Genomic DNA, 27,235 nt, shown 5'->3' on the forward strand with positions numbered 1-27,235 from the left:
GGTTCCAGGAGGACGTGTGTGTGTGTGTGTGTGTGTGTGTGGTGTCCGTGTGTCCCATAAGGAAGTGCGTCCAGGGGAACCTGTGCCGGGGAGCACTAAGGGAGCAGTTTCGGGGGGAACGTGTATCCCGTGGGAATGTGGCGGGGGTTCCAGAACACTATGTTGCGGGCCGGAGTGTCTGGTGGGGTCTCTTCTCCCACACGGACCCCGTCGTGCGCAGTCCTGGCAGAGCCTTCCCGCTCCTACAGCCCCCAGCAGTCCTCCGCCCGGCCCGGCCGGCCCGCACCGCACCGCCCCATAGGCCTCCGGCAGACCCCGCTCCGCCCCCGACTCGCCCCGCCCCACCCCGCCCCGCCGTCCAGGCCCCGCCCCGAGGCCCGCTCCAAGGCGGTCCCCGTCAGGCCACGCCCCACCCTGGCCCCGCCCTCCAGGCCCAGCTTGAAGGCTCTCCGCGCTCCCTGCCCACCCTTCTTCGCCGAGGTTGGGTGTAATCAGCGCTCCAGGCTTCCTAGGTGCGCGCACGCGCACGCACGTCCGCACGAGCTGACGCAGGCACGCACGACGCTCACCCTCTCCCCCTCCCCCCAGGACCCTAGCTTCCGGCCGCGGCGGCCTTAGCGCCGCGCGACTGGACCGACAGTCCGCTGTTTGCGGTATGCGGTGCTGAGGACCGAAGGAGAGCCATGAACCTGCTGCCGTGTAACCCCCACGGCAATGGGCTGCTCTACGCCGGCTTCAACCAGGACCACGGTGAGGACGGCCCGGCCCCCTCCCTGGGAGGCGCGGCGAGCGCTTGGGGAGACCCGGCCTTCCCGCCCCGAGGACGCGGACCCAGCCGGGGCGGGACCCTGGGCCTTCGGGAAGCGGTCCTGGCGCCCCGGGGACTCCGAGCCCCGCTCCGCGGCCCGCCTTTCCCGGGTCGAACCTTCGGGCTCCTGTCCGCCCGAAGCCCGGGCCCTGCGTCGCCGCCGGTCCTGTCCGTCACCGAGCGGCGGTTCGTTCCGGTTCTTAGCCGCGGGCGCTTTGTGCGGGTCCTCATCTCCCCCCTCGGGTCTTGTTCTCCCCCGGCGGGCCCTCATTTCCCCCAGCGGGTCCTAGTCTCCAGCTGGTCCTTCCCAGGGTGGGGTCTAGGAGGTGTTCTCGCTGTTGCTGGCGGAGGGGGGCGGGACCCCTGGGTATGGCTGTTACTCAGGAGCTTCGAAGAGTGTTTTACATCTTGGCTTTCAAAAATAAGTTTGAGAGAGAGCACGTAACTATTTGTTGAGACGGGGTCTTGCTGTTGCTTAAACTTGTCTTGAGCTATGCTCGAGGGAACTTCCCTTCTTGCTTCCAGAACCGCCGGGATCACTGGCCGGTGCTACCGCCCTGGCTAGGAAAAAAGTTGGTTTGGCTTTTTGAGACAGGAGCGCACTGTGGAAACTAGGGCTGGTCGAGAACTCACTCTGACCCAGGCTGGCCTCAAACTTCTGCTGATCCTCCTGCCTCTGTATCTCCATCTCTGCTCAAGATGATTTAAAATGACGTATTTTATTTTTTAAATATTTTTATTTTATGTGTACAAGTGTATTGCCTGCATGTATGTAAGTGCACCCGTGCTGCGCAGGGCTGAGGAGGTCAGAAGAGGGCGTTGGATTCCCCTGGAACTGGAGTTATGGATAGTTGTTAGCTGCCTTGTGGGTTCTGGGAATCGAACCCAGGTACTCTGCAAGAGCAGTCAGCGCTCTTAACCACTGATCCATCTCTCCAGCCCCAAAATGACATATTTTAAGATGCTGGGGTTCAAAACAAGTAATTTTAAGTCAATAATGCAATGATTGTGTATCTCATCTATATATTTACTTCGGTTTAGGATGCTAGGCACTACCAGAGGATGGAGGGATATGTTAAATGTAATCAAAGCCTATAGGAGAGTAAAAATACTAAGAAAAACCAAGGTAAGCAGTAGAAATATGTATATCAGTGTGCATGTTCTGTGACAGCCACAGAAAGTTTCCATTAGATTGGAGGAGGGCAAGACTATTGTCCTGTAAAGAACAGGTGGGTTCTTAAAGAAAGACAGACTCACATGTAGTGACCCTATGAGGCATGGATTGTGTAGCCTTCTGGTGACTGCAGTGGTTTATCTTCACACTGTGGGGACTGTGAAGGAGCACACTTAGCATGTTGGGAGCAAGATGTTGCACGCTGGGCGCATTTGAATTTTCAAGAGCATCTCCAGTCGTTTTTAAATAGGTTTTAGAACCTTTTATAGATTTAACAGTGATACAGTTACTTAAATTCTCTTTCAGGGGGTTGGATGGCTCAGCAGTTAAGAGCACTGGCTGCTCTTTCAGAGGACCCAGGTTCAGTTCCCAGCACCCACATGGCAGCTAACAACTACTTATAACTCCAGTTCTAGGGAATCTGATGCCTTCTTCTACACTCTTTAGGCATTGAACATACATGGTGTGCTTACATACATGTAGGCAAAATACATGTACATATTAAAGGACAGTAATAATTTAAGAAATTATCTTTCAACCTAGTGTGGTGTTGCACACCTTTCATCCCAGCTTTCAGGAGGCAGAGGCAGGCGGATCTGTGAGTTTGGGGCCAGCCTGGTCTATACAGTGAGACCTTGTCTCAAAAATAAAAAGGAAATTCTCCTTCAAGGAGGGGATGTAGCTCAGTTAATGAAGTGCATGCCTAGCATGCATGAGTTCCTGGTTTGAACCCGGTACTTCCTTTCTGGGAGTGGTAACGTATGCCTGTGGTCCCAGTACTAGCAAAGTGGAGCCAAGAGGATCACGATTTCAAAGTCGTCCTGGGCTTCATGAGACCCTGTCTTTAAAGAAAAAAGAAATACACTCTAATACAAAACTTCTGGCTCTAGTTGGATTAATACCTTACAGTATAATCTCAAAACCTGGTTTTGCTTATACTGATTTAAAATTTATTTTTATGGAGCTGGAGAGAAGGCTCCACAGTTGAGAGCACCAGCTACTCTTGCAGAGGAACTGGGTTTGGTTCCCAGCACCCACATGGCAGCTAACAACTCTAACTCCAGTTCCAGAGGACCCAACACCCTCTTCTTACCTCCATGGGTACTACATGCATGTAGTGCACTACCATACATGCAGACAAAACACTCATACACATAAAATGAAAACAAAATGTTTTAAGATTTATTTTTAAGCCAGGTGTGTTGGTGCATGACTTCAATCCCAGCACTGGGGAGGCAGAGGCAGGTAGATCTCTCTGAGTTCAAGGCTAGCCTGGTCTACATAGTGAGTTCCAGGCCAGCTGGGGCTACAGGAAGACCCTGTCTCAAAAAGACCAAAAAAAAAAAAAAAAGATTTCTTTTTAAAATTATGTGTATGCATAGCTCTCTGTGTACATATGTGCACATATGTACGTAGGTGCTAATGGAGGCCAGAGGGTGACTGACCCCTAGAGCTGGAGTTACAGGTGGTTGTGAAGCACCTGACCTGGTTGCTGGGAACTGAGCTCAGGTCCTCCGTCAGAGCAGGGAGTCTTCCTACTCACTGAGCCATTTTTGCTTCACCCTCTCTCTCTTTGTATTCTAAACGCCTGTTATAAAATCAGGCTTAGAGATCACTGTGCATGTGTGCAGGTGCACCCCAAGTGTTTGTGTGACGGAGGACAGCGGATGTCTGTTTGGTACTCTACCTTCATTTGACAGGGTCTCTAATTCTCCCTTTCAGCTAAGCTGGCTGTCATGTGAGCTCTCAGGGTCCACCTGTCTCCACCTCTCAGTGCTGGGGTTGCAGGCACATAGAGCCATGCTGGCTTTTATGTTGATGCTGGGAATTCACTCAGGCCCTCATGCTTGCACAGCAAGTACCCTTACCTCTGAACCATCACTGTAGCTCCAGGAATCACTTTTTGGCTTTTTTGAGATAGGGTTTTTCTTGTAGCCCGAGCTGGCCTGAAACTTGCTGTGTAGCCCAGACTGGCCTCCATCTCACAAAGATCTGCGTGCTTCTCAGGTGACTCACAGCTACCTGTAAGTCCAGCTTCAGGGGATCCAACACTCTCCTCTGGCCTCATAGTGCACATTCAGACAAACAGCTGCATACAGATACACATACATAAAACCAAAAAATTTTAAGTGCATTTGCACATAATTTTAAATTGTTGAAACTACTTTCGCCCTCTGAGCCATCTCTTCAGTCTCATTTTTGTTTTTTTTAATGTGAGGTACCAGCTCCCTCCTCCCACATTGATGAATTTGGTAGTAAACCTTTTTCATGGATTTGTAATGTTCCTTTGTGGGGGCATTTAGCCATTTTACCATTGCTGGCATGTGTATGGGTATTTGGTTCCATGAGTGTGGCAGTGTCACTGTGTTTACTAGACCTGTTTGCTTTGGTGCGTGTGCAGGTGTTCTGTTTGCCTTCCTCCCCTGTACAGCTCTTGGTTCTCTGCATCCCAGTACACCTGGTACTCCGCCATTGTCGCTGCTATTGGGAATCTCACTGTGGTGTGTATTCTCGTGATTTGGGGTATGCTGGCCATCTTGGTGCCCACATTTTCTTCTGTTCTCAGCCCTCATCCTTTTAAAATTACATGGTGCTCCTGAGCTCAGAGTCCAGGCCCAGATAAATCACATTCAGAGCACAAGAGTTGGCAAAATTTGGTCTCCAGTTCACAGTTGTCGTGGCCCTTGGATCTTGTGTGACTCGGGCAGACAGCACAGGTGGACCTTTCTTCCCATTTGGAAGAGCGGCTGAGAAGACAAATAATCCGGCTCTAGAACTGGTGTGGTGGCCAAGAGTTTTAGAATGGCCTTGAGGGGCCTTTGTATCCCTGCAGCCCCTGTGCAGCTGTGAGGAACCAGGCTTCAGCATTGCATTGGAACTTCTGGAGGGTTTGGTGTCCTCCTCACCAAAGCTTCATGTGAACAGTGGTTCGGCCTGGCATTTGAAGGAGGTTAATAGTCTTAGGAACCAGCATGGCATCTTGAGACTGGGATGCTTTATCAGTTCCTAGCTGTGCCTTTTATGTGGACCACTGACAACATGATACGTGATTCGGAGACAGTGACAGGGATGTCCTGGATCACTCTTGTGGTCATGATGGATTTGAGGAATTTGGACAGTTCATGGGTAGAAAGGAACTTTGGGAGTCCTCATGTCTGCCTTCTAGGAACCATTCTGTAAGTGGAAAAGAGTAGTTCTTTGTCTCCTTCCCTGTCTCAGGAGTCCACACCTGCGTCCTGTCTCGGCACCCGGCACTTGCCCTATCCTGGTGTCTGTAGTGGCCAGGTTGCCCATTTTAGCCCATTTTCATCAGATGTGATTTTCGTGTGTCTGCACCCCTCCAGGACCTAGCACTGTACCTGATACAGCACTTGTGCAGTGTGTTCTGCAAGGAGAGTCCAGTTGAGCCTTAGTAAGGGGCGGGATGCTCAGTACTAAGCAGAAGCTCGGTGCACAGGGATGCTGAAAAAGGGCCCTGTGGTGGGAAAATGGCTAAACTACAGCCCTAACGTGTCTTGTGGAAATATCTGTGGTTCAGTACTCAGTGTGTGCAGGTTGAGCATCTTAGCAGGTGCCAGCTTCCCCCGCTCCTGCTTCTGCTCCTTTCAGCGTGGGGATTCATGTGTCTCTTTCCCATTTCCTGTTCAGGATGCTTCGCGTGTGGGATGGAAAATGGATTCCGAGTCTATAACACCGATCCACTCAAAGAAAAAGAGAAACAAGGTAAGGGTTTAATGGTTGTTTCTGGGGTTTTCCGTCTCACTCTTCAGTGTAGAAGGACAGCCGTAACGGAAGAGCCAGCAGGCTGGCCCTTTGAAAACGGAGCCAGAGCCACCTTTCTTTGCATGCGCACATGGCCGTGCACTGGCCGTGTTGACACAAGTGTGACCAAGCTGTGTTTTCTAATGAACTTCAGACCCTGCAAACTGCTCCTCCCTCCCTACGTCTTAGTCCTGGCTAGCTCCACTCGGGAGAACCAGGGGTGGGTAATGCTGAACATTTGCACTCCCCCTTACTGAAGGGAAAGTGAGAGAAGGTCGGCAGTGGGTTTAATCCAGCTCTCAGGGCCCAACTCCTCAGCCAACCAGCACTTAGTGCTCATAGCTGGTCGCTGTGCTTCATGTCTCAATCCCAGCATTCTCGCCTCAGCTTTGGGAGGCTGAGCAAAACACTGCCTCAAAAAAGACCCCACTTTTTAAAAAAAATATTATTTTTATTTTATGTGTATGAGTGTATTGCCTGCATGTATGTGAGTGCACCCATGTCGTGCAATGCCGTGGAGGTCAGAAGAGGGCTTCGGATTCCCCTGGAACTGGAGTTAAGGACGGTTCATAGCCGCCATGTGGGTGCTGGGAATCGAACCTGGGTCCTCTGCAAGAGCAGTCAGTGCCCTTAACTGCTGAGCCATCTCTCCAGCCCCAGAAGACCACATTTTATTCATAATGATAAATTGCAATTCCTTTTTTTTTATTTCAGTGTCTGAATCTGTGTTTCCATAAAATAAAAGTTTAAAAAGCTGGAGCTGGTAAATAAGTAGAATTTTTTCAGTGCTTGAGGCAGGCAGATCTCTGAGTTCAAGGCCAGCCTGGTCTATATAGTAAGTTCCAGGCCAGCTGGGACTACAGGGAGACCCTGTCTCAAAAACACACACAAAAAAGTCACGGTAGCTGGGCATAGTGGTACATGCCTTTCATCCCAGCACTTGGAAGGCAGAAGCAGGCAGATCACTCTGTGAGTTGAGGCCAGCCTGCTGTACATAGTAAGTTCCAGGCCAGCTGGGGGTGGGGGGAAACAGGAAGACCCTGTCTTGGGAAAAAAAAGCCACAGTAGGAACAACACATTATAAGAAATTTATATGTACTTTTTTTCTATTCTGTGAAGTTATTCTTTTGATTATTTTTATTTTACGTGTTTGAGTGTTTGCATGTATGTATGTATGTGTACCCCATGTATGCCCGATACCTGTGGAAGCCACAAGAGGGTATCAGATTCTCTGAAACAAATTACAAACACACAAATTGCACAAATTATATTGTGAGCCGCTTTGGGTGCTGGGAACCGAACCCAGGTCCTCTGCAAGAGCAGCCAGTGCTCCTGACCTGAGCCATGTTTTCAGTTCCTGTGTGACCACCTTTAGGCTCATTTGCAGTTAACATTACTGGCAGTTTACATCTTTTTTTTGAGAGGAGGGTCTCCCTGTTGCCTCAGCTGGCCTTAGAACTCTATGTAGACCAGGCTGGCCTCACTCTCACAGAGATCCACCTGCCTCTGCCTCCTGAGCACTAGGATCAATGGCATGCACCACCACAGCCAAGCAGCAACTTGAATCTAAACTGAGCCACAGACTTCTTACTCCTTTGTTCTCTCAGTGGCTCACTGTCCTGAATGGTGAGGAGGGAATGGGGCCCTTGTGCAGCACTCTGTCCTCTCTGTGGTCTCTGGGCCTTGTCTCTTAGTGTCCTAGTGAGAAGACTGCAAGGTGGGCCACCAATGAGCAGCTGCCTCTTCAGGGGAGCCAGAGAAGCCCTTGCCTGGGGATGCCTGCTCCTGCAGTTGGATGGCACTCTTCCACATTACTCCAAGGTCTCAGTCTTGTGTCTTCCGCATCCTGTAGTGAGTTTGCACTCCAGCTGCGCCACTTGAACAGCATGGCTCTTCTGGAAGGCTGAGACACAAGGAGAGGGCTGCCTGGCGTTGATAAGGGATCCTGTCCTGGTCTCACAGTGGTGTATTAGGGCCACATTCACTTCTACAACATTACAGAAATGCTCAAGGATGATACACTTTGATTTTAGCTCTCTACCCTGTAGCTGTAGAAATGTGGAGGAGTTTCTATAAAGAACCAGCTCTTAATTCCAAAGCTGAATAGAATGGGTGTGAGACGGATCGGGCCCAACAGAGGCAGTTCAGGCATGCCGGTAACACCTGGTGCTCGGCCATCGTGGCTGCTGTGGGGATCTCACTGTGGTGTGTATTCTCATGATTCTGGGTACACTGGCCATCTTGGTGCCCACATTTTCTTCTGTTCTCAGCCCTCATCCTTTTAAAATTACATGGTGCTCCTGAGCTCAGAGTCCAGGCCCAGATAAATCACATTCAGAGCACAAGAGTTGGCAAAATTTGGTCTCCAGTTCACAGTTGTCGTGGCCCTTGGATCTTGTGTGACTCGGGCAGACAGCACAGGTGGACCTTTCTTCCCATTTGGAAGAGCGGCTGAGAAGACAAATAATCCGGCTCTAGAACTGGTGTGGTGGCCAAGAGTTTTAGAATGGCCTTGAGGGGCCTTTGTATCCCTGCAGCCCCTGTGCAGCTGTGAGGAACCAGGCTTCAGCATTGCATTGGAACTTCTGGAGGGTTTGGTGTCCTCCTCACCAAAGCTTCATGAGTACTTGCTCATCTGTTGGTGGGCAAACTTGAATCGCTTTGACTTTCTGGCTTTGTGAATGGTGCTGCTGTGAACTCGGGTGTTCAGACACCTCACCGAGACCCTGCTTGGGCTTTTTATAGACACCCAGAGCTAGGGCTGCTGGACCCTGTGGTGCTCTGCACCTGCTTCACCAACACTCACAGCTCCTGTTTTCCTGGTGGTTGTGTGCTTGATGGGTGGGAGGTGGGGGGGTGTCTCCTTTTAAAGTGCAAGTTTGAGGCCCTTGTGTGCTTTGGAGATCATCTTTGGAGAAATGTATAATTTTTAAAAGTTTTTATTTTTTTGATATTTTATTATTTTTATTTTATGTATATGTGTGTATTGCCTACATGCATGCAAGTGCACCTCTGTCGTACAATGCCTGTGAAGGTCAGAAGAGGGCATCAGATCCCCTGGAACTGGAGTTATGAATGGTTGTTAGTTGTCATGTGAGTGCTGGGAATCAAACCCAGGTCCTCTCTCTGCAAGAGCAAGCTGGTGCTCTTAACTGCTGAGCCATCTCTCCAGTCCCCAAATGTCTAATATTTTTAGTAACAAGATTGTTGGATTCTTTTCGTTGTGGAGTTGTGAGAGTTCATGTATTCTGCTATCACTCTGTTACCAAATGCTTGCTTTGCAGGTACTCTCTGCCGTGTGTGTGCCAGTGTGTGCTTGTTTGTGCAGATGCATGTGGGGGCCAGGGGTCAACCTTGGTGTCTTCATAGAAGCCATCTGTATTGATTTTTTTAAGTACACACCTTTTTTTAGTATTTTATTTGTTATTATTATTTTTGTCTTTTTGAGACAGGGTCTCCCTGTAGTCCCAGCTGACCTGAACTCACTGTGTAGAACAGGCTGGCCTCAAATTCACAAGAGATCCACCTGCCTCTGCCTCCCGAGTGCTGGGACTAAAGGTATGTGCCACCACGCCCAGCTGTTATTTATTATTTTTACTTTATATGTGTTTTGCCTGCATGAATGTAATTGCACCTATGTCATGCAATGCCCATGGAGGTCAGAAGAGGGCGTTGGAGCCTCTGGAACTAGAGTTACAGATGGTGTTAGCTTCCATGTGGAAGTTGAGAAGTGAACCCGGGTTCTCTGCAAGAGCAGCCAGTGCTCTTAACCACTGAGCCGTCTCTCCAGCCCCCCCCCCCACCTTGTTGTTTAGGATAGGGTCTCTTATTGGCCTTGGCTCACTGGTTAGGTGAGGCTGGCTGTCCAGTAAGGCCCAGGGATCCTTCTGTCTCTACTCTCCAAACACTGGGATTACAGCCATGCCCCACCATGCCCAGCCTTTACAGCCATGCCCATGTCCTCCGGGTCTCATGCTTGAGTGGCAAGCCCTTTACCAGATGAGCCGTCTCCTCAGCTCTCAGAGATGCTGTCATTCCATAGATTCCTTTCACTCTTTATCTTTGGCATATAATGGGCTTACATTTTAAATTAATTTCTCTGTGTGTTCCACAGTGTGCAGGTGGAGGTCAAGATAACTTTCTCTGCTACTGTGGGTTTCAGGGATTGAACACAGACCATTGTACTATGCAGCAAATGCTCTTACCACTGAGCCATCTCCATGGACTCAGTCAAGTTTTTTGTTTTTTTTTTTTTAAACTTTTTCTTGAATTTTTGTGTATTTCATACAGAAAATCATCTTAATACCTCCTTCCACTACGGCACCTTCCATAGCCCCTCCCCCCACCGGAGGTCATACCTTCTGTCATTTGCATTACGGCCTACAACATCAAGTTAGCTTCCCAGATGTCTCGCGGTCAAAGTTCATCCACTGGGGTCTAGTCAACTTATCTAGAGTCCCTCCCTTTAAGATCAGCCTTCCTCACCTAGCAGTAATCAGCTGCCAATAATTCTTTGACTAAGATTGGTACCCGCTGTTCATTTCCACAGTTTGGTGCTGGGTTTTTGTCTTGCTTAAGTCTGCACGGGTCTTGTGTATGCTGACACCATTGCTGTAGGTTCATATTAGAAGTCCTACAAAATCCTAGGAGTTGGTAGGACTATTTCCGTACCTCTGTACCATTTCATACCATTTTGTGCACCTCCTCTCTGGCTCTTAAAATCTTTCCACCCCATCTTCTGCAATGATCCCTGAGCTCTGGGTGGGTGGGTTTTAATATAGGAGTCCTGTTTAAGAACTCTTATTTTCTGCGTTTTGGCCATTTGTGACCTTTTGTGTTCCTGACCCTCTGTTGCATGAGGGAGCTTCATTGATGAGAATTGAAAGGTGTATTAGTGGGGCCGGAGAGATGGCTCAGTGGTTAAGAGCACTGACTGCTCTTGCAGAGGACCTGGATTTGATTCCCAGTACCTACATGGTGGCTACGAAATACGAACCATTCTTAACTTCCGTTCCAGGGGAATCCGAAGCCCTCTTCTGTTCTCTGTGGCATTGCATGACACAGGTGCACTCACATATGTGCAGGAACACACTCATACACAGAAAATAAAAACTAACAATTTTAAAAAAGTATACATATATAGATAGATAGATAAAGATGCATTAGTGTTCTCTTCATCCCCTGTTCTATATTTCGTGAGCCTTAGGTGTAGAGGTTGCCTAGATGTGCCACTTAGGCTTGGGAAGTTCACAGACAGTCTCTGTATGTGACCAGTTGTGGAACTCTGTGACTGTGTCTTGAAAAAGAAGCTTCTTTGATGGGTGGTGATTGGAATACCATATTACATTGGTCTAGGGATGTGACAGCCTTGGGATTTTTCTCTAAGATCTATGACCTCTCCAACTGTGTATTTGGCTTGGTTTACGGTACCATACATGAATTTCCTCCCATTCAGTGGACTTTAAGTCCAATTAGGTAGCTGTTGATTACCCACAAGATAAAAGTGCCACTGCTAGCTGGATGTGGTGGCACATGCCTTTAGTCCCAGCACTTGGGAGGCAGAGGCAGGTGGATCTCTGTGAGTTCAAGGCCAGCCTGGTAAACACAGCCAAGGCTACAGGGAGACCCTGTCTCAAAAAGACAAAAAAGTGCCACTACTGCACCAATGTCATTTGCTGTGCTGGTCATTGATGTGGTTTTTAGGCCTTGAAGCTGGGGTTGGACCATCAATTGATGGTCTCCCTTAGCAGCTTGCATGGTGCTCTTCAACGCTATGAGAGCTAGCCTTCAGGGGAGGTGGCTTCCTGGTCAGTTCCAATTCCATTGCTCTAAATCCTGTGTCCACAGTGTGCCTGTCTTCAGCAATAGGGTCTTACCTTCAAGTTCTGGGAGGGAATCAAGGACTGTGGCAATAGCCTGTGTAATTTTGGGAGTCTCTTACACCACCCTGACCAACAACTCAGGGAGGTTTCTCCTGGCTGGCACTGTTTCTTGTTATGTAGTCCAGCTAAGCACATGGACTCACGTAGAGATAGCGTATATGTAATTTTTCAGGTTTTTACACTAATACCATTCCCTATGGTCCAGTCAGTTCTTAAATTTGTTATTGCCTCTTGTTTGGCTTTTACTGCCTGTGCTTCTGGTGTCCGAGGCAAGAAGTTATTTCTGAATCTGGGGTCATGAACGTTTCCCATTTTCTTCCAGGAATTTACAGTTAGAGTCTGATTTGTGGGTCTCTAATACATTTTGGGTTGCTTTTTGTATGTGGCATAGGTTAAGGTTCAGCTTCATTTTTCAAACGTGGACATTGAGTATCCTCAAGCCGTTTGTTGAGGAGACTGTCCTGTCCTCCCCGACCGTTTGGTGTGTGCTCAGTTTTTGGTTTTCCTAAGCTGTGGTGGTTGTCCACTCTGCTTAATGAGTGCTAAGGTGAAGAGTGTCACTGGCCGCTGTGTGTCCTGCTGCAGGGTGAGTGGGTTTAAGGACATGAATAGTGCCTCATGTGCTGCCAGAGTAAAGAACCTGTGTGCTGATAGAGTTTGAAGCCATGCACCTAACCCAGAGGCCAGAGCCCCACTGTGGCCATCTGGCAGTGCTACCTTTGAGAAGACCTGTGTTTCCTTGTGGGTAATGTTAACTCTAAGTCCTTTCTGGGATTGCTACCAGACCTTGAGGGAGCTGGTGGACTCTTGGTTCACAGAGGTCAGAGTCTGTCTGTAGTGAAGTCCTGGTTTCCAGAAGCTTTGCTTCCTGGCTTGTTGGCAGTGTGCTCCCTTCTGTCTCAGGCGCTCCATCCCTGTCCTTACAGAGCAGAGACTTGAGCTGGTGGTCCTGCTGAGTTCCATGAGCCCCACAGAACATGGAAGTTTCTTCCTGGGACTCACTTGAGAACATGGGCATCCTCTTGTCACAGAGAACATGAATAATCTTTGGCCTTTTTTTTTTTTTTTTTTTTTTTTGCTGACATAATTTGTGAACTTCCTTTTTTTATTGTTGAAGATTTATTTCATCTGTATGAGTATTTTCCTGCATGTATGTATGTATGTATGTATGTATGTATGTATGTATGTATTTGTACCACATAAGTGCCTAGTGCCTGCAGGGGCCAGAAGAGGGCATTGGGTCGCATAGAACTCTAGGGCTTTGTGTCTGCAAAGCAGCCATTCTTCCCCTGAGCTGCATCCAGCCCTGGAACATTCTGAGTATTTCAGACTTAGTGGGACAAATGTCTAAATAATCAAGAGAGAATCATCACAACTGACTCATCTTTTCACTGAAGCTTTTAGTATACTTTCTCCATTTATAGGTTATTTATTTACTTATTTTGGTCTTTTTGAGACTGGGTCTCCCTGTAGCCCCAGCTGTCCTGGAACTCACTGTCGACCAGGCTGGCCTTGAACTCAAAGAGAGCCACCTGCCTCTGTTTCCCGAGTGCTGGGATTAAAGGCCTACACCACCACGTTAGGCAGATTATTAATTTATTTACTGGCAATAAATAGTCTGTTCTCCTACCTTTCCGTGGATTCTGGGAATCAAACTCAGGTCTTCGGGCTTGCAGGGCAAGTGCTTTACCTGCTGAGCGTCTCACCAGCCCCAGCATTGGGCTCTTAATCATCGTGCCTCAGCCTCCTGGGCACTAGGATTGCAGACTCGCACCATCACTCCTTGCTTTGCAGCTTCTATATAGATCCTGCTGCACTTAGAATATGAATTTGAGTATTTTCCACATTTTCTGAGTTGGTTTCTCGGGGAGTGTGTCTCAGTTCTCAGACACAGTGCAGAAAGAAACAGGAGTGCTCCAGTCACACGTCTACTTCTGATAGTGGGGCCTGGAGAGGTGACTCAGTAGTTAAGAGCACTGGCTGCTTTGGCAGAGGACCTGGGTTCAGTTCCCAGCACCCACATGGTGGCTAACAACTATCCCTAACTTCAGTTCCAGAGGATCCGACTCCCTCTTCTGACCATGGGCATTGCACAGCATGGGTGCACTTACACATATGCAGGCAATACACTTAGACACATAAAAATAATAAATTGTTTTAAAAAATGAAATGGTGGCCAGGTGTAGTGGTACACGCCATTAATCCCAGCACCATCTGGGAGGCAGAGGCAGGAGGATATCTGTGAGTTTGAGTCTGGTCTGGTTCACAGGAGTCCAGGCCAGCCAGGGATTCACAGTGTGAGGCCCTGTCTGGAGGAAAGAAGGAATGCTGAGTGTTCTATGTCTTCACTTTTTCTCTGTGTAAAGTACACCTGCTGGGCTGGAGAGATGGCTCAGCGGTTAAGAACACTGGATGTTCTTACAGAAGACATGGGTTCCAGTCCCAGCACCCACATGGCAGCTAACAACTGTCCGTGACTCCAGTTCCAGGGGATCCGACAGCCTCATCTGTCCTCCGAGGGCATTGCACGACATGCAGGCAATACACGCGTACACATAAAAATATAAAAATAATATAGTTTTTAAAAATACACCTGTTAACTTGTTAAAATTGTCTTTTTAAACTATCGTTTCAGAGTTTTTAGAAGGAGGAGTTGGCCATGTGGAAATGTTATTTCGCTGCAACTATTTAGCTCTGGTTGGTGGTGGAAAGAAGCCGAAATACCCTCCCAACAAAGGTAGATCAGTCCTGTCTTTAAGAACCCTGTTGCATGTGTAGTGCTGTCCTGAACTTTCTAGAACATCCTATATCTGTGTCCCTGTGAAAGTCTCTAGTTGTCCTATGAAGTGTGGAGGACTGGCCACTGCAGAAGAAGCTTCCTGGAAGTGGATGGATGTGGAGGCTCAGTGTCAGCTTTTGTTGGCCGGTGGGAGTGTGCCCCACCTCTGGGTTGCTGTGGTGGAGGTCGTGAATTCAGAGTAAAGCAAAGTAGAGGGAAAGCTTCCCCCTGCTGATAGCCATTGACTGTCCAGAACAAGAAGCCAGGCTGCCTCTGGGTGTGTTTCTCTATATGGTGAAAGGGACTACAGTTGAGAGGTGTGGCTCTTAAAGTGAGGCATGGGGAGCTTTACTGGCCAGAAAATGAGCTTAATCTATCTTTTGTTTGAAAGAAGGAAGCTTGTCCTATCTCATCTAATCTTTCCTCAAAGCTTGAGAGGAAAGAGACCTAGAAAGAAGGCCAAGCATAGGGAAGGTGGAAAGGGGCAGGGACGGGGCAGACCTGGGCCTCAGGTGCCAGTTGCTGGGAGGGATTGGCATCTGGTGGAGACCATGCCTTTGGGGATAGGCCAGGCCTGATGCAAGAACAGAGGAAGAGATGGTGGGCATGGGCCAGTAGCTCAGGTGTGTGCCTGCCTGGTGTTCTCGAGGCCCTGTTCCTATCACCCAACACCCAGAAAGAGAAGAAAGGGCCATGTAGAGAGTGCTTCTTGGTGTAGAGTTCTCAGCGCAGCTCCATGAGCCTGCAAAGTGGAGTCTGCATACAGGGGAGCTTGGCCTGCAGCTCTGCCTTTGTTTTGGAATCAGGAGCAGAGACTGTAGAACAGTGCAGGAATGAGTCTTGTTGACATTTCGCCTTTGGGTAGAGCCACAGGCTCCAAGGTCCAAGATGGTCTTTACTGGCCTAGAGCAGAGTGTGAAGTGGCCGCTTCCTCACAGCACCAGCAGGCTTTCCAGTGAGGTGAGAACACCCCATCTTTTTCTGGTTATGAGTAATTTGATTTGATTCATAATCAAATCATGGGAAAGGACAGGGAGCGAAGGTATTTTTACCAAACCAGGTCTTGTTCACTGTTCCAACATTTATTTTGTGCATGTATGCACGTATGTGTATGGGTGCACTTGTGCTGGAGTGGTGGAGTTGGTTCTCCTCTACCGTGTGGATTCCGAGCATCCAGCTTGGTGGCAAGTGTCTTTACTCACTCAGCCATCTTGCAGCTCTCACCTGTGAAATCTTACTACAAAATTTAAATTGTTGAAGAATGAAAAGATCTTGGAAATTTCCAACAGGTTTTTGTAGCAGCTAAAGGATTTAGTAATCTTTTTTTTTTTTTTTTGTCTTTTTGAGACAGGGTCTCCCTGTAGCCCTAGCTGGTCTATGTAGACCAGGCTGGCCTTGATCTCACAGAGATCTGCTGGCCTCCTAAGTGCTGGGATTAAAGGTGGGTGCCACCATGCCCCACTAGTCTTCCTTTTGTCGAAAAAATTTTTTTATTATGTGTGTAGGTCAGAAAAAGTGGTGGAGGTTAGCTCTGTCCTTCCACCCCATGTGTGTATAGGGATCAAACACAGTCTACCAGGCTGAGCAGGCAGCAGGGCACCTTCACCCGTTCAGCTCTCTCTGCTGCACTCTCCCGCCTCCTCTTTCTTTGTGATGCTGGGAATTGAACCTAGGTCCTGCTAGTTCTGAGTGCCCCGTTGTTTGAGGCAAGACTCGCCTTATAGCCCTGAGTAGCCTGGAACTTGCTATGTAGACCTGGCTGGCCTTAAACCCACAGAGATCCACCTGCCTCCTGAGTGCTAGAATTAAGTTGGGTAGTACCACACCTAGCCTACCTTTCACAGTTTTAAAAAATATTGTATTTTTTTTTATGTGTATGAGTGTATTACCTGCATGTATGTAAGTGCACCCGTGTCATGCAGTGACTGCTGAGGTCAGAAGAGGGCAGTGGATCCCCTAGAACTGGAATTAGTGGATGGTTGTTAGTGGCCATGTGGGTGCTGGGAATTGAACTTGGGTCCTCTGCAAGAGTAGCCAGTGCTGTTAACCCCTGAGCCACCTCTCCAGCCCCTTTCCTTTCACATTTTGACTCGGGCTTCTCTCGGGCACTTTTTAAACACTTAGTAACTGCAGTCAGGCTTTGGAATTAAGCACGGTTGTGTGTGCTTGAGTGTGTAAGAGGTTGGTTGTGTGAGCCTTTGGTTGTACTTGTGTGTGCTACATTGGAAAGGGGTGGGAGCAAGTGGGCAGGAAGATTCTAAGGGGAAGCCCTCCCCAGCCTCATGTGTTAAGTGGCGTTTGCAGACCAGCCCTGGGCTGCCTGTGACACCATGTACATCCCTTTGTGTTTCAGTGATGATCTGGGATGACCTGAAGAAGAAGACTGTTATCGAGATAGAGTTCTCCACAGAGGTCAAGGCTGTCAAGTTGCGGCGAGATAGGTGGGTTTGTGTTGCTTTCCTAGGTGGAGTTTCATTTCTTTAAAAATAGATGCAGTTCTTTTCTGTGTAGCAGTGTATTAAGATAGCAGTACCTGTAGTTGTGGCCCACACTTGTGCCAAGGGGAAGGCTGGGAACTTGACTGGCCTCTGGACTCTTTAGAGGGGAGTGCTGGGTGGGCATGGAGATGTCCCAGGTCTGCAGTGAGGAGCCACCACCCCAGTGTCAGGCAGGCCTTGTCAGACGCTGCCTTTATTGGGTAGTTCATGTTGAGAAGGGAGAACTTGGAAGCTGGTAATGCCATTGACGCGCACTGCTCGAGCAGCAGGCTCTGCCCAGCATCGCTCTCTGGAGGCTTGCCCTGCCCTGGTGTGCTGACCAGGGAGAGCAGAGCTTCTTCACTTGGGTTCTAATTTGATGTGATTTCCATCTCAAGCTCTTAAGAAGTCAGGTTCTGTCTGTTACAGGAGCACCAGGTGCTAAGGAATGGAGTGTAGATAGGGGCTGGCCCTGCCAAGTTAGCACTAGTGGTCTAAGTAGTGCAACAGCTTGATCCAGACCAAGAGCCTTCTATTTGAGAACTGTGGTGGAGTTTGTTGAGACGGTCTTCCTGGGCAGCTTAAGCTGGCCTTGAAATCTCCTCACCCTGCCTGAGCTTCCCAAGAGCTGGATTCAGGCATGTTGTCCACTCATCACACCCCTTAGTTAGGAAGGCACCTGTGGGAGGAGGAGAGTCAATGTTGGGTTGTTGATGGCTCTAGACAGGATGTCTACTTGAGCTCAGGAGGTGCTCGAAGGCTGCACTGCGGCCGGGAGCCCACTCAGCGTTTGTGCTCTGCTCCCTTGGCCACATTTGGACCTGCTTCCAATAGAACGGTGGCACACACCTGTAGTCCTAACTTTTGGGACGTAAAGGCAGGAGGATCAGGAGTTCAAGGCGAGCCTCATCTGCATATCGAGTTTAAGACCAACATGTACTATGTGAGACCCTGTCTCAAAACTAAAGCAATGCCAGACATGCTGGCACACTGCTAATGCCAGCCCTTGGGAGTCAGAGACAGGACCACTGAAGTTCAAGGCCAGCCGAGCTACAGAGTGAGACCCTGTCTCAAAAAAGCAAAATGCCAGCCGGGCATGGTGGCGCACGCCTTTAGTCCCAGCACTCGGGAGGCAAAGGCAGGCGGGTCTCTGTGAGTTCAAGGCCAGCCTGGTCTACACAGTGAGTTCCAGGACAGTTGGGGCTACAGGGAGACCCTGTCTCAAAAAGACCAAAAACAAAAAAGCAAAATGCCCAGTCTTTTTTGTGTGAGCTTCAGAAGATAACAGAATCTCGCTTTCTTGAGAGGAGCTCTGATGGCAGTTTTCTTTCAGAATTGTGGTGGCTTTGGACTCCATGATCAAGGTGTTCACGTTCACACACAACCCCCATCAGCTGCACGTCTTTGAAACCTGCTGTAACCCTAAAGGTGAGACGGACAGGAAGCACAGCTGTGGGCGCAGTGGCGAGGAGGCTTGGGTGCCCTCTCCCCGGGGGGCCTCGTCTGAGCAGTGGGGCTGCACCGGGTCTTGTGCGTAGTCGTGCACACCCGCAGCGCTCTGCAGGCTGCCAGATTTTCCTCCCTCCCTGCCTGAACTCCCTCGGCATTGTGGGGGTGGGGGAGGGTCTTCCCACATCCCCTCCCCAGCAGTTTGAGCCACGCAGCTGTTCCTTTCCCACACTGGGCACCTGACCTCTAACCTCAGCATTTTTCCTCTCTGTGAGTGACTCATCTGTTCATTGTCATTTCTGTGCTGTGTTAAAAATTGTGAGTTTCCCTCAGTTATGTCTAACTGGATGTTGTATTAGCTCACCTTTTTTTCTCTTTAATTCTCCCCCCTCCCGCCCATTCCGTTTTTCTTTTGAACGGAGTCATGCTGTGCAGCTCAGGCCAGTCTTGAACTTCTAGGCTCAGGTGATCCTGCATCAGCTGAGATGCCAGCCAGGCAGCACATGTCAACTTTTTGAGTATTTTTATTATTTATTTACTTACTCATTTATTGAGACATAATCTCGTATAGCCTAGCCTGGCCTTGAACTCACAGTCCTCCTGCTTCAGCCTCTTGAGTGCTGGGTTCTTACAGGTGGTGTGCTCCATTGTACCCTGCTGAGTCCAATGGTTTTCAGTGCTGTTTTTCTGTGTTACGGTACTTTGGTCCCCGTCTTCCCTAGTTCCCTGTTCTTTTCTGGTAGTCCCTGCTTCAGCCTTTACAATGTCATCCTTCCCGGATTGCTGAGACTTCGAAGTTAAGTCTTGAAATTAGGTGACAGTGATCTTTCAGTCACAGGTCACCAAAACTTGTTGGCCTTTTAGGGGCTTTCTTCTACCTCTTAACTCTTTGAACTCATCTGCTGAGGTTTTAGCTGTGTCTACACAGACTGTAGACGACGGGTTAGATACAGGCAAAGCTGGGTCTCCCAACTGATGGCTGTGGACGGGCAGTGTGTACAGGTCTCCTGCATAGTGGGGTGCATCTGTTGCCAGTTGCACTCCTAAGTGTCTGAGGGGTTTTTATGTTTCTGCTTTCGGAGTTCTTAGATGCCATAGTTTTCATTGTAGTCTCTGTAGCTGGCGCCGTGAGTGACATTCAGCGGAAGCTCAGCCATTTTTCCCGGTTATGAGCAGGTCTTATGGGCAGCAATTTTGGCCCTGATACACCATTCTGAGGTAAACATACTCCACAAATAGTTACTTGTGTCTGAGGACTTGAGGGCAGGAAGTAGGTTTGGGTTGTAAAGAATCAGACTTTGGGGGCTGGAAAGATGGCTCGGTGGTTAAGAGTACTGTCTGCTCTTGCAGAGAACCTGAGTTCAATTCCCAGCACCCACATGATGACTAACAATTGTCCATAGCTCCAGTTCCAGGGGATCCGACACCCTCTTCTGACCTCTGCAGGCATTGCATGACACGGGTGCACTTACACACATGCAGGCAACACTCATACACATAAAATAAAAATAATAAAATATTTTTAAAAAGGGCCGGGCTTGGTGGCGCACACCTGTAGTCCCAGCACTCGGGAGTCAGAGGCAGGTGGATCTCTGAGTTCAAGGCCAGCCTGGTCTACATAGTGCGTTCCAGGACAGCCCCCATTACAGGGAGACCCTGTCTTAAAAACACCAAAAAAAAAACAACAAAAAACTTAAAAAAGAAGAAGAATCAGGTGTTGGCCGTTGTCAGTTCCCAACTGGTTCTCTGTCTCTGCTCAGGTCTCTGCGTCCTGTGTCCCAACAGTAATAATTCTCTTCTCGCCTTCCCTGGCACCCACACGGGCCACGTGCAGCTCGTGGACCTGGCCAGCACTGAGAAGCCACCAGTAGACATTCCCGCTCACGAGGGCGTCCTGAGCTGCATTGCTCTCAACCTGCAGGGAACAAGAATTGCAACTGCATCTGAAAAAGTAAGTGCCGGGGTGATCACATTTTGGGAAGGATCGAGGCCTTCATGCTGTTTATTTCCTGTTCTTTGGAAACCCAGTGTGTTGTAGACTGTAATAAGGGCAAATACTGACTGGGTATGATAGTGTCTGTGATACCAGCCCTGGGCCACTGGCAGAGATCATAAGTTGAAGGCCATCCTGGACTACAAGAGTGATACCCTTGTGCTGTGGTTGCCCAGTGACACTTCAGAAGTGCCTTTCAAACCTGTCTAGGAGTATTCCCTCTCTGCATTACTGGTGATACATTCCCTGTAGTTTGCCTGAAGTGGAAAAAGAAAATTGTGGTTTATTTATTTTTTTTCTTTTTGAGACTAAAAGTCTCACTGTGTTCTCAATGGCCTGGAACACTTGCTGTGTAGACCAGGCTGGCCTCGAACTCACTGAGATCTGCCTGCCTTTGCCTCCCGAGTGCTGAGATTAAAGTCATGCACCACCATGCATGGTCTGATACCTATTATTTTTATTTTATAATTATTCGTATGTGTGTATGTGAACATGCACACACAAGATTGGGGGAGAGCATGCCACAACACACATGTATGTCAGAGGACAACTTTGTTGATCTGGTTCTTTCCACATAGAGATTGAACACAGATTGCCAGGCTTGGCAGCACCTTTACCCGCTCAACCATCTTGCAGGCCTCCAAAAATCAGTATCTTTATACTATGATTTCCACTTACAGCTGTAAGCTCAGGATCGCTTTGTAGGAAATTATCAATTGTCAACTGGGGTGAGACCACAAGCCCTTGAAGTATCTGTCAGTGGGTGCAGCCTGCTGGTGCCGGGGAGCAGCTGTGCTCTGCCAGTGTAGTTGGTGCCTGGGTTGCTACTGGGGGACAGCAGTGGTCAGTGTGTGCGAACAAGTAGCAGAGGTGATGAGTCCTGCTCCATCCTGCCCCAGCCACCGGGAGATCTAACTAGGTACTGCTGTGCAGTGGGGTGTACATTTGGGTTTTGAGACTAGTGTCACTAGATGTAGCCCAGGCTGGCCCAGAACTTATGATTCTCCTGCTCAGCCTCCTGAGCACTGAGATTACCTACATTTCACTGTGCTTACTAAACAAGTCACATTCGTGTAAATTTAGAAATAAAACTCTTTTGAGCTGGGGATGTAGTTTAGTTGATAAAATTCTTACCTAACATACATGAAGCTCTGTGTTTGATCCACGTGATGATATACACCTGTAATCCCAGCACTCAGGAGGTCAGTTCCAGGCCTGCCTGGTATGCCTGACTCTGTCTCAGAAACCAATTTTTTTTTTAAAAAGAGGGTCTTGCTAAGTGTAGCCCCCACTGGCCTTGAGTGAAGACTTTCTGTGCCCAGGCAGTCCGTGAACTTGATGTCCCTCCTTAGCCTCCTGCGTAGCTGGGTTTATAAGTCTGTGCCATCATGCACACTCCAACACTTTTAGATGTGAGTATTCAGTAAACTACATGAGATATTCAGCTATTTGTTACAAAATAGGCTTTGGTACAAGGATTTTTTCCAGTGTCAGGCTGTTTGGTTTTTGTCAATTACAGACCTTTTATATTCCATTCTGTCACTCATTTAATCTAATACTCATGTTACAAAACTAGGAACTGCAGCCGGGAATCCCAGCACTTGGGAAGCTGAGGCAGAATTGCCTCGGGTTTGAGACCAGCCTGGGCTACAGCGTGAGACTGTCTCAGAACCAAAAAGAGGGACTGGAGAGATGGCTCAGCAGTTAAGAGCACTGGCTACTCTTGCAGAGGACCCAGGTTTGGTTCTCAGCATCTACGTGGAGGCTAACAACCGTCCATAACTCCAGTTCCAGGGGATCTGATGCCTTCTTGCCTCTTTGGGCATTGCATGCACAGGTGCACATACGTGCCAGGAAAACACATATAAAATTAAAATAATTTTTAGAAATATATTTTATTATTTTTATTTTATGAGTGTATTGCCTGCATGTAACTGCACCCATGTCGTGCAGTGCCCACGGAGGACAGAAGAGGCCGTTGGATCCCCTGGAACTGGAGTTACGGATAGTCGTTAGCTGTCATGTGGGTGCTGGATTCGAACCTGGGACTTCTGCAAGAACAACCAGTGTTCTTAACCGCTGAGCCATCTCTCCAGCCCCAAATAAAAATAATTTTAAAAGGAAAACCGAGCCGGGCATAGTGGCGCACGCCTTTAATCCCAGAACTCAGGAGGCAGAGGCAGGTGGATCTCTGTGAGTTCAAGGTCAGCTGGGGCTACAGGGAGACCCTGTCTCAAAAAGACCAAAAAAAAGGAAAAACGAGTAATTGCTGTTTTACTGGTTTCTGCAGTAATTGTTTTCCTCCCCAGAGTTTACTTGGCCATCATGTAGTTAAACTCTTGCTAGATTCTGTGGTTTGTTGTATAGGATTTTGTTGATGGTAGGTTTTTGTTTGTTTTTTTGTTTTGTTTTGTTTTGTTTTTGGGGTTTGGTGGGGGTTTTTTTGAGACAAGGTCTGGAACTCACTGTGTAGACCAGGCTGGCCTTGATCTCAGACAGATCCACTTGCCTCTGCCTCCCAGTGCTGCGATTAAAAGTGTGCTCCATTACGCCTGGCTCTTGCTAGATTCTCATAGCCTCATCTTTGTCCCTGTGCTGAGCAGGGTATTTGGGAAGTGTGTGGAGTGCTAGCTATCAGCGGGCAGCTCTGTTGGCTGTAGGGCGCCCCCTCCTGGTTACCCTGCTGCATTGCCATGAGTGAGACAGGAAGATGGACTTATTTTTAGAGGTTACTGGGTCACCTTCCACCAGAGCTGTGACCACTCATGTTCATCCCAGCATCAGATCAACTAGGAACCGTCTCTTAAGGGCATGTTAGTGGTCTTGAGTCTTGGAGCACCTCTGCTTTCTCAGGGTGGTTGTGTAGTTGGTGGAGGTGCTCTGGCCTCACTCGGTGCTGCCCTGTGTTTCTGAGGGCAGTTCATGCTCCTCCTGTCGCCTGTGGGGAAGAGGAAAGTGCCAGGGCCACGGCCCCCACTAGCAGATGGTCTTCCTGCTCCTTCCATGCTGTGGCCTGAGCTGGGAGACGAGGAACATGCTGAGTTTTAGACAGTACGGGCAAGTTTAGAAAGGGCTGTTGGGACCAGTGGGTCTTAAATATAAATCGTTTCAAGCCAGGCATGGTGGCGCATGCCTTTAATCCCAGCACTCAGGAGGCAGAGGCAGGTGGATCTCTCTGAGTTCAAGGCCAGCCTGGCTGGTCTACGTAGTGAGTTCCAGGCCAGCTGGGGCTACAGGGAGACCCTTAGACAGTACGGGCAAGTTTAGAAAGGGCTGTTGGGACCAGTGGGTCTTAAATATAAATCGTTTCAAGCCAGGCATGGTGGCGCATGCCTTTAATCCCAGCACTCAGGAGGCAGAGGCAGGTGGATCTCTCTGAGTTCAAGGCCAGCCTGGCTGGTCTACGTAGTGAGTTCCAGGCCAGCTGGGGCTACAGGGAGACCCTGTCTCAAAAATAAATAAAAATATATAAAAATCATTTCAAACTAATGAAAGAGTTGTGAATTGTTGATAATGAAACACTTCACTGTTTTTCAAAGGGGACCCTTATAAGAATATTTGATACTTCATCAGGGCATTTAATCCAGGAGCTACGAAGAGGATCTCAAGCAGCTAATATCTATTGGTAAGGACTTCACCCTGGGGTGCATGGCCTGCACGACCACACAGTGTAGTGTGGCTGGGCTCTTATAGAGTGCTGGGTTTTCGCTCTTTCTGTTATTGCCGATTTAACTCTTTCTCATGGGAAGTATGCACAAGGCGGACCAGCGTGGTCCCTCACCTTCCTGCTGCAGCACGAGTCTGTTTGCCAGGCTCATCTGTGTCCCTCCCTCCATCCCAGCTTACTTCCCTGTGTCATTTTATGGTACAGGCCTTGAGAGTTTGTCTATAATATTGAGTTCATTCTCTGCCAGATGCCATGAGGTCTGTAGTGCTGAAGCCAGCCAGGCAGGGTTTCATGACATGGCTGCCATCTGTGGCCTGCAGGTGTTGAGTCAGACTTAGCAGATTTAACCTGTAGGTCCTGGCCCTGGGATGCAGCGCACTCTCCTGCCTGTCTGCTCTCGGGCACAGACTGCGCGTGGCCAGTGCCTACACTGACATACTTAATAGTTGCCTCTCCAGCACAGCCTGTGCCATTCTTCCCTGGGCCTTCTGAAGATGATGTGAGGTCATCTCAGGAAGCCCCAGTGCCCGTCTCTGGTACACAGCTGTCAGCAGCCCTGCCTGTGGAACACCCAAGGACAGAGCCGTGGTGCGCAGATTGTGCTTTTTTGGCTTTGATCCTGGTGCCACAGTGGGTGCTGTTGGCTAGTAAAGGGGCAGGGTGCTACGTAAAGTTGCTGCCTTTAGTCTGATAATGTTGGGTATGGGCTAGTGCGGTGTGTGAGTTGGGTCTGGTCCTCTGTGTCCATACAGACAAGCCCTGTCTGGTTTCTCTGCAGCATCAACTTCAATCAGGACGCTTCCCTCATCTGTGTGTCCAGTGACCACGGCACTGTGCACATTTTTGCAGCTGAAGATCCAAAAAGGAATAAACAGTCTAGGTAGGTTTCAGGGAAGCTGTGGTAGGGAGCACCCCGAGTTTGATGGTTTCCTGGTGCTTCCACCTGAACCAACCCACAGTTGAGGTTGAACTCTTGTCGTTAATTTGATCTTCATGGGGTTTGAACGCAAACGTGGATTGACATTGCACATCAGGTGGTTGGAACTCAGTCCTGAACGGAAGGCCCTCTGGTTTTCGTGCTCTGGGTTAAGTGATGGCAGGAGAGCCTGTGCCCTTTCGTGCCGAAAGCCACACTGTTTCATTGCAAAACCCTGAGTGCATATGTGTTCTGGTTTTTGACACAGGGTCTCACTTTGTAGCCCTGGCTGGCCTGGAACTCCGAGATCGGCCTGCCTTTGCCTTGAAGGCCTGCACCACCATGCCTGGCCGTTTATATTTAAGAAATAAGATCACTCAGTCTGAACCAAAGGGAGTCTCAGTGTTCTCTGTGTCTGGGCCCCTGAGTGCAGCAGTCTTTTCTCTTCTTGCCCTCACAGCTTGGCATCCGCTAGCTTCCTTCCAAAGTACTTCAGCTCCAAGTGGAGTTTCTCCAAGTTTCAGGTCCCCTCAGGCTCTCCATGCATCTGTGCCTTTGGAACAGAGCCCAACGCAGTCATTGGTAAGTGGTCCGTCCCGTGCGGTCAGGGTTCAGCCGCCCCATTGCCCCCTGTCCACCTCCTATGGCTGGGGAGGGTGCCATCAAGACCTGCCTTCCTGGTTTCCCAGGAAAGCTTTGGGGCAGATACGGTCTTGCGCAGATGACTTCAGACTCTTTTCCCGTATCTGGCCCTTGGATGATTATCCCCCGGGCAGCCTGTGACTCCCGGCCAGCTGTGCTCAGGTTTCCTGAGGCTGTTTTCCCTTTGCCCAGTGAGGCCTGTTTGCTTTGACTCTGGGAGAGTAAGTGTATGCTGACAGGGTCTCCTTCTGCCCCAGCCATCTGTGCCGACGGCAGCTACTACAAGTTCCTGTTCAGCCCCAAGGGGGAGTGTGTCCGGGACGTGTGTGCACAATTCCTGGAGATGACTGATGACAAGCTGTGACTCTGCCCTTGAGTGCAGCTGATGCCACCACCCAGTGCCCTGTGGACTCCTGGGGCTGGTGCCAGTGCCCCAGGCCTGTGGGTGAGGGGCTCAAGGACTCCCGGGACCTTGGTCTTGAAGCCATACGTGGTTGTCTGCCTTCCTGAGCAAGGCTTCCCGTTGCCACATTAAAGAGAATCATCATCACAGTTCCACAGATGCTCTGTGGCTCTGGGCATCTTGTGCCCCCCACTGGCCTCTTTTCCTTTAGTTCAACTTTGATGTTAGCATTAGTGGCCGCACTGTATCTTCATGCTGAGAGGCTCCCTGCCGACCTGTGGACCATCCAAGAGCAGCACACGTGTGGGAGCTTGTTTTGCAGTAGAGGCCGTCAGTTTTCCCTTCTTCAGTGGGAGGGATGAGCGTGCAGGACTCAGATCCTAGACTGGTTCCAGTAGAGTAAGAGCAGCTTGTCCAGAACAGGGACGGAGCTCCCTCTGCTGCACACGAGGAGCCCTGTTCAGATGCACTGTGGTGTGGTCTCTAGGTGTCCTGACCTTGTTAGGACCACACCCCAGACCCACCAGCAAGTAGAATGCGTGTGGCACCCTCCTGAGGCCCAGTGCTCAGGCTGCAAAGAGCGGGGTCTCCTGGTTTAGTTTGGGTTAAAACAGTTTTCCATTACTGTAGGAAACGAAGTAATACAGACTTTAAAGATGAGTCACAGAAGAAAGTCACTTAGGGGCCTTCTCAGGGCCATGCCCATGTGTCCCCTTGTGACCTGTTGGTGTGGAGGGAACTGCCTTGACCTGAGGCATCCACCCTCTCATTGCCCCATGTCCGGAAGTGCATCCTGACACTGGGGGTGGCAGCACGTCCAGTACTGACAAGGCTTTGGTGCCGGCACTTGAGGTGTGTGCTTAGTTTTCTTACATCCCTTCTAAGAAGCTCAGTTTTGCGTCTTTGATTTCAGGTTGCAGCATTTAAATTCTGCACAGCAGCAGGTCTCAGTTCTGCCAGTGCCCTTACTCCTGTAATCGACTAATTTGTATGTGGATTTGATGTCAAGTATGCATGTTGCCTTTATGTGTATTTAATCATGAAACTTAATTTTGCACACTTATTTGTACTGTTTCTTTTAAATAAAAGTGACTAATTTTGTTGTACTCTGTACCTGTGAAGAGCTGAGTGGTGTGTGTTGAAGCCACCTGTCCTCCTGGCTGGTGGGATGGAGGGGTCCAGGACTGCCTGCCGTGAGATGGGCCTGGGGGTGTCGTGTGGGTGCCTCCCCAGCGCGGCCTCTGAGAGGATAACCCACCTGGTCTGTGAGGTTTGAGGCCAGC

General features: G+C 49.3%; 1 protein-coding gene across 2 annotated transcripts; it reads left to right on the top strand.

The window, feature by feature from the left end:
* Positions 1–567: 567 nt before the first annotated feature.
* On the top strand, positions 568–27,065 carry Wdr45b (WD repeat domain 45B). 2 transcript variants are annotated; one of them, XM_017799789.2, is made up of 10 exons: positions 568–750; positions 5,631–5,705; positions 14,262–14,363; positions 16,759–16,846; positions 18,216–18,310; positions 20,092–20,282; positions 23,864–23,949; positions 24,770–24,871; positions 25,368–25,489; positions 26,866–27,065. In XM_017799789.2, the coding sequence occupies exons 1-10, from the start codon at positions 684–686 to the stop codon at positions 26,877–26,879; spliced, it is 942 nt and encodes a 313-aa protein (XP_017655278.1). In that variant the 5' UTR covers positions 568–683; the 3' UTR covers positions 26,880–27,065. The 2 variants fall into 2 exon arrangements, with proteins under 2 accessions (XP_017655278.1, XP_008837877.1); XM_008839655.3 differs by having other exon boundaries at positions 25,807–27,063.
* The last annotated feature ends 170 nt before the right edge of the window (positions 27,066–27,235 follow it).

This window comes from Nannospalax galili, unplaced genomic scaffold (genome assembly GCF_000622305.1).
Source record: "Nannospalax galili isolate Female #2095 unplaced genomic scaffold, S.galili_v1.0 scaffold679, whole genome shotgun sequence".
NCBI classification, from domain to species: Eukaryota; Metazoa; Chordata; class Mammalia; order Rodentia; family Spalacidae; genus Nannospalax; species Nannospalax galili.

Bases quoted from the DNA above. Each gene is read 5' to 3' on its own strand.
- Wdr45b (XM_008839655.3), top strand. From the start codon at position 684: ATGAACCTGCTGCCGTGTAACCCCCACGGCAATGGGCTGCTCTACGCC. The intron at 18,311-20,091 runs GTGAGACGGACA...GTCTCTGCTCAG, and splicing joins AACCTGCTGTAACCCTAAAG to GTCTCTGCGTCCTGTGTCCC. The intron at 20,283-23,863 runs GTAAGTGCCGGG...TGTTTTTCAAAG, and splicing joins TTGCAACTGCATCTGAAAAA to GGGACCCTTATAAGAATATT.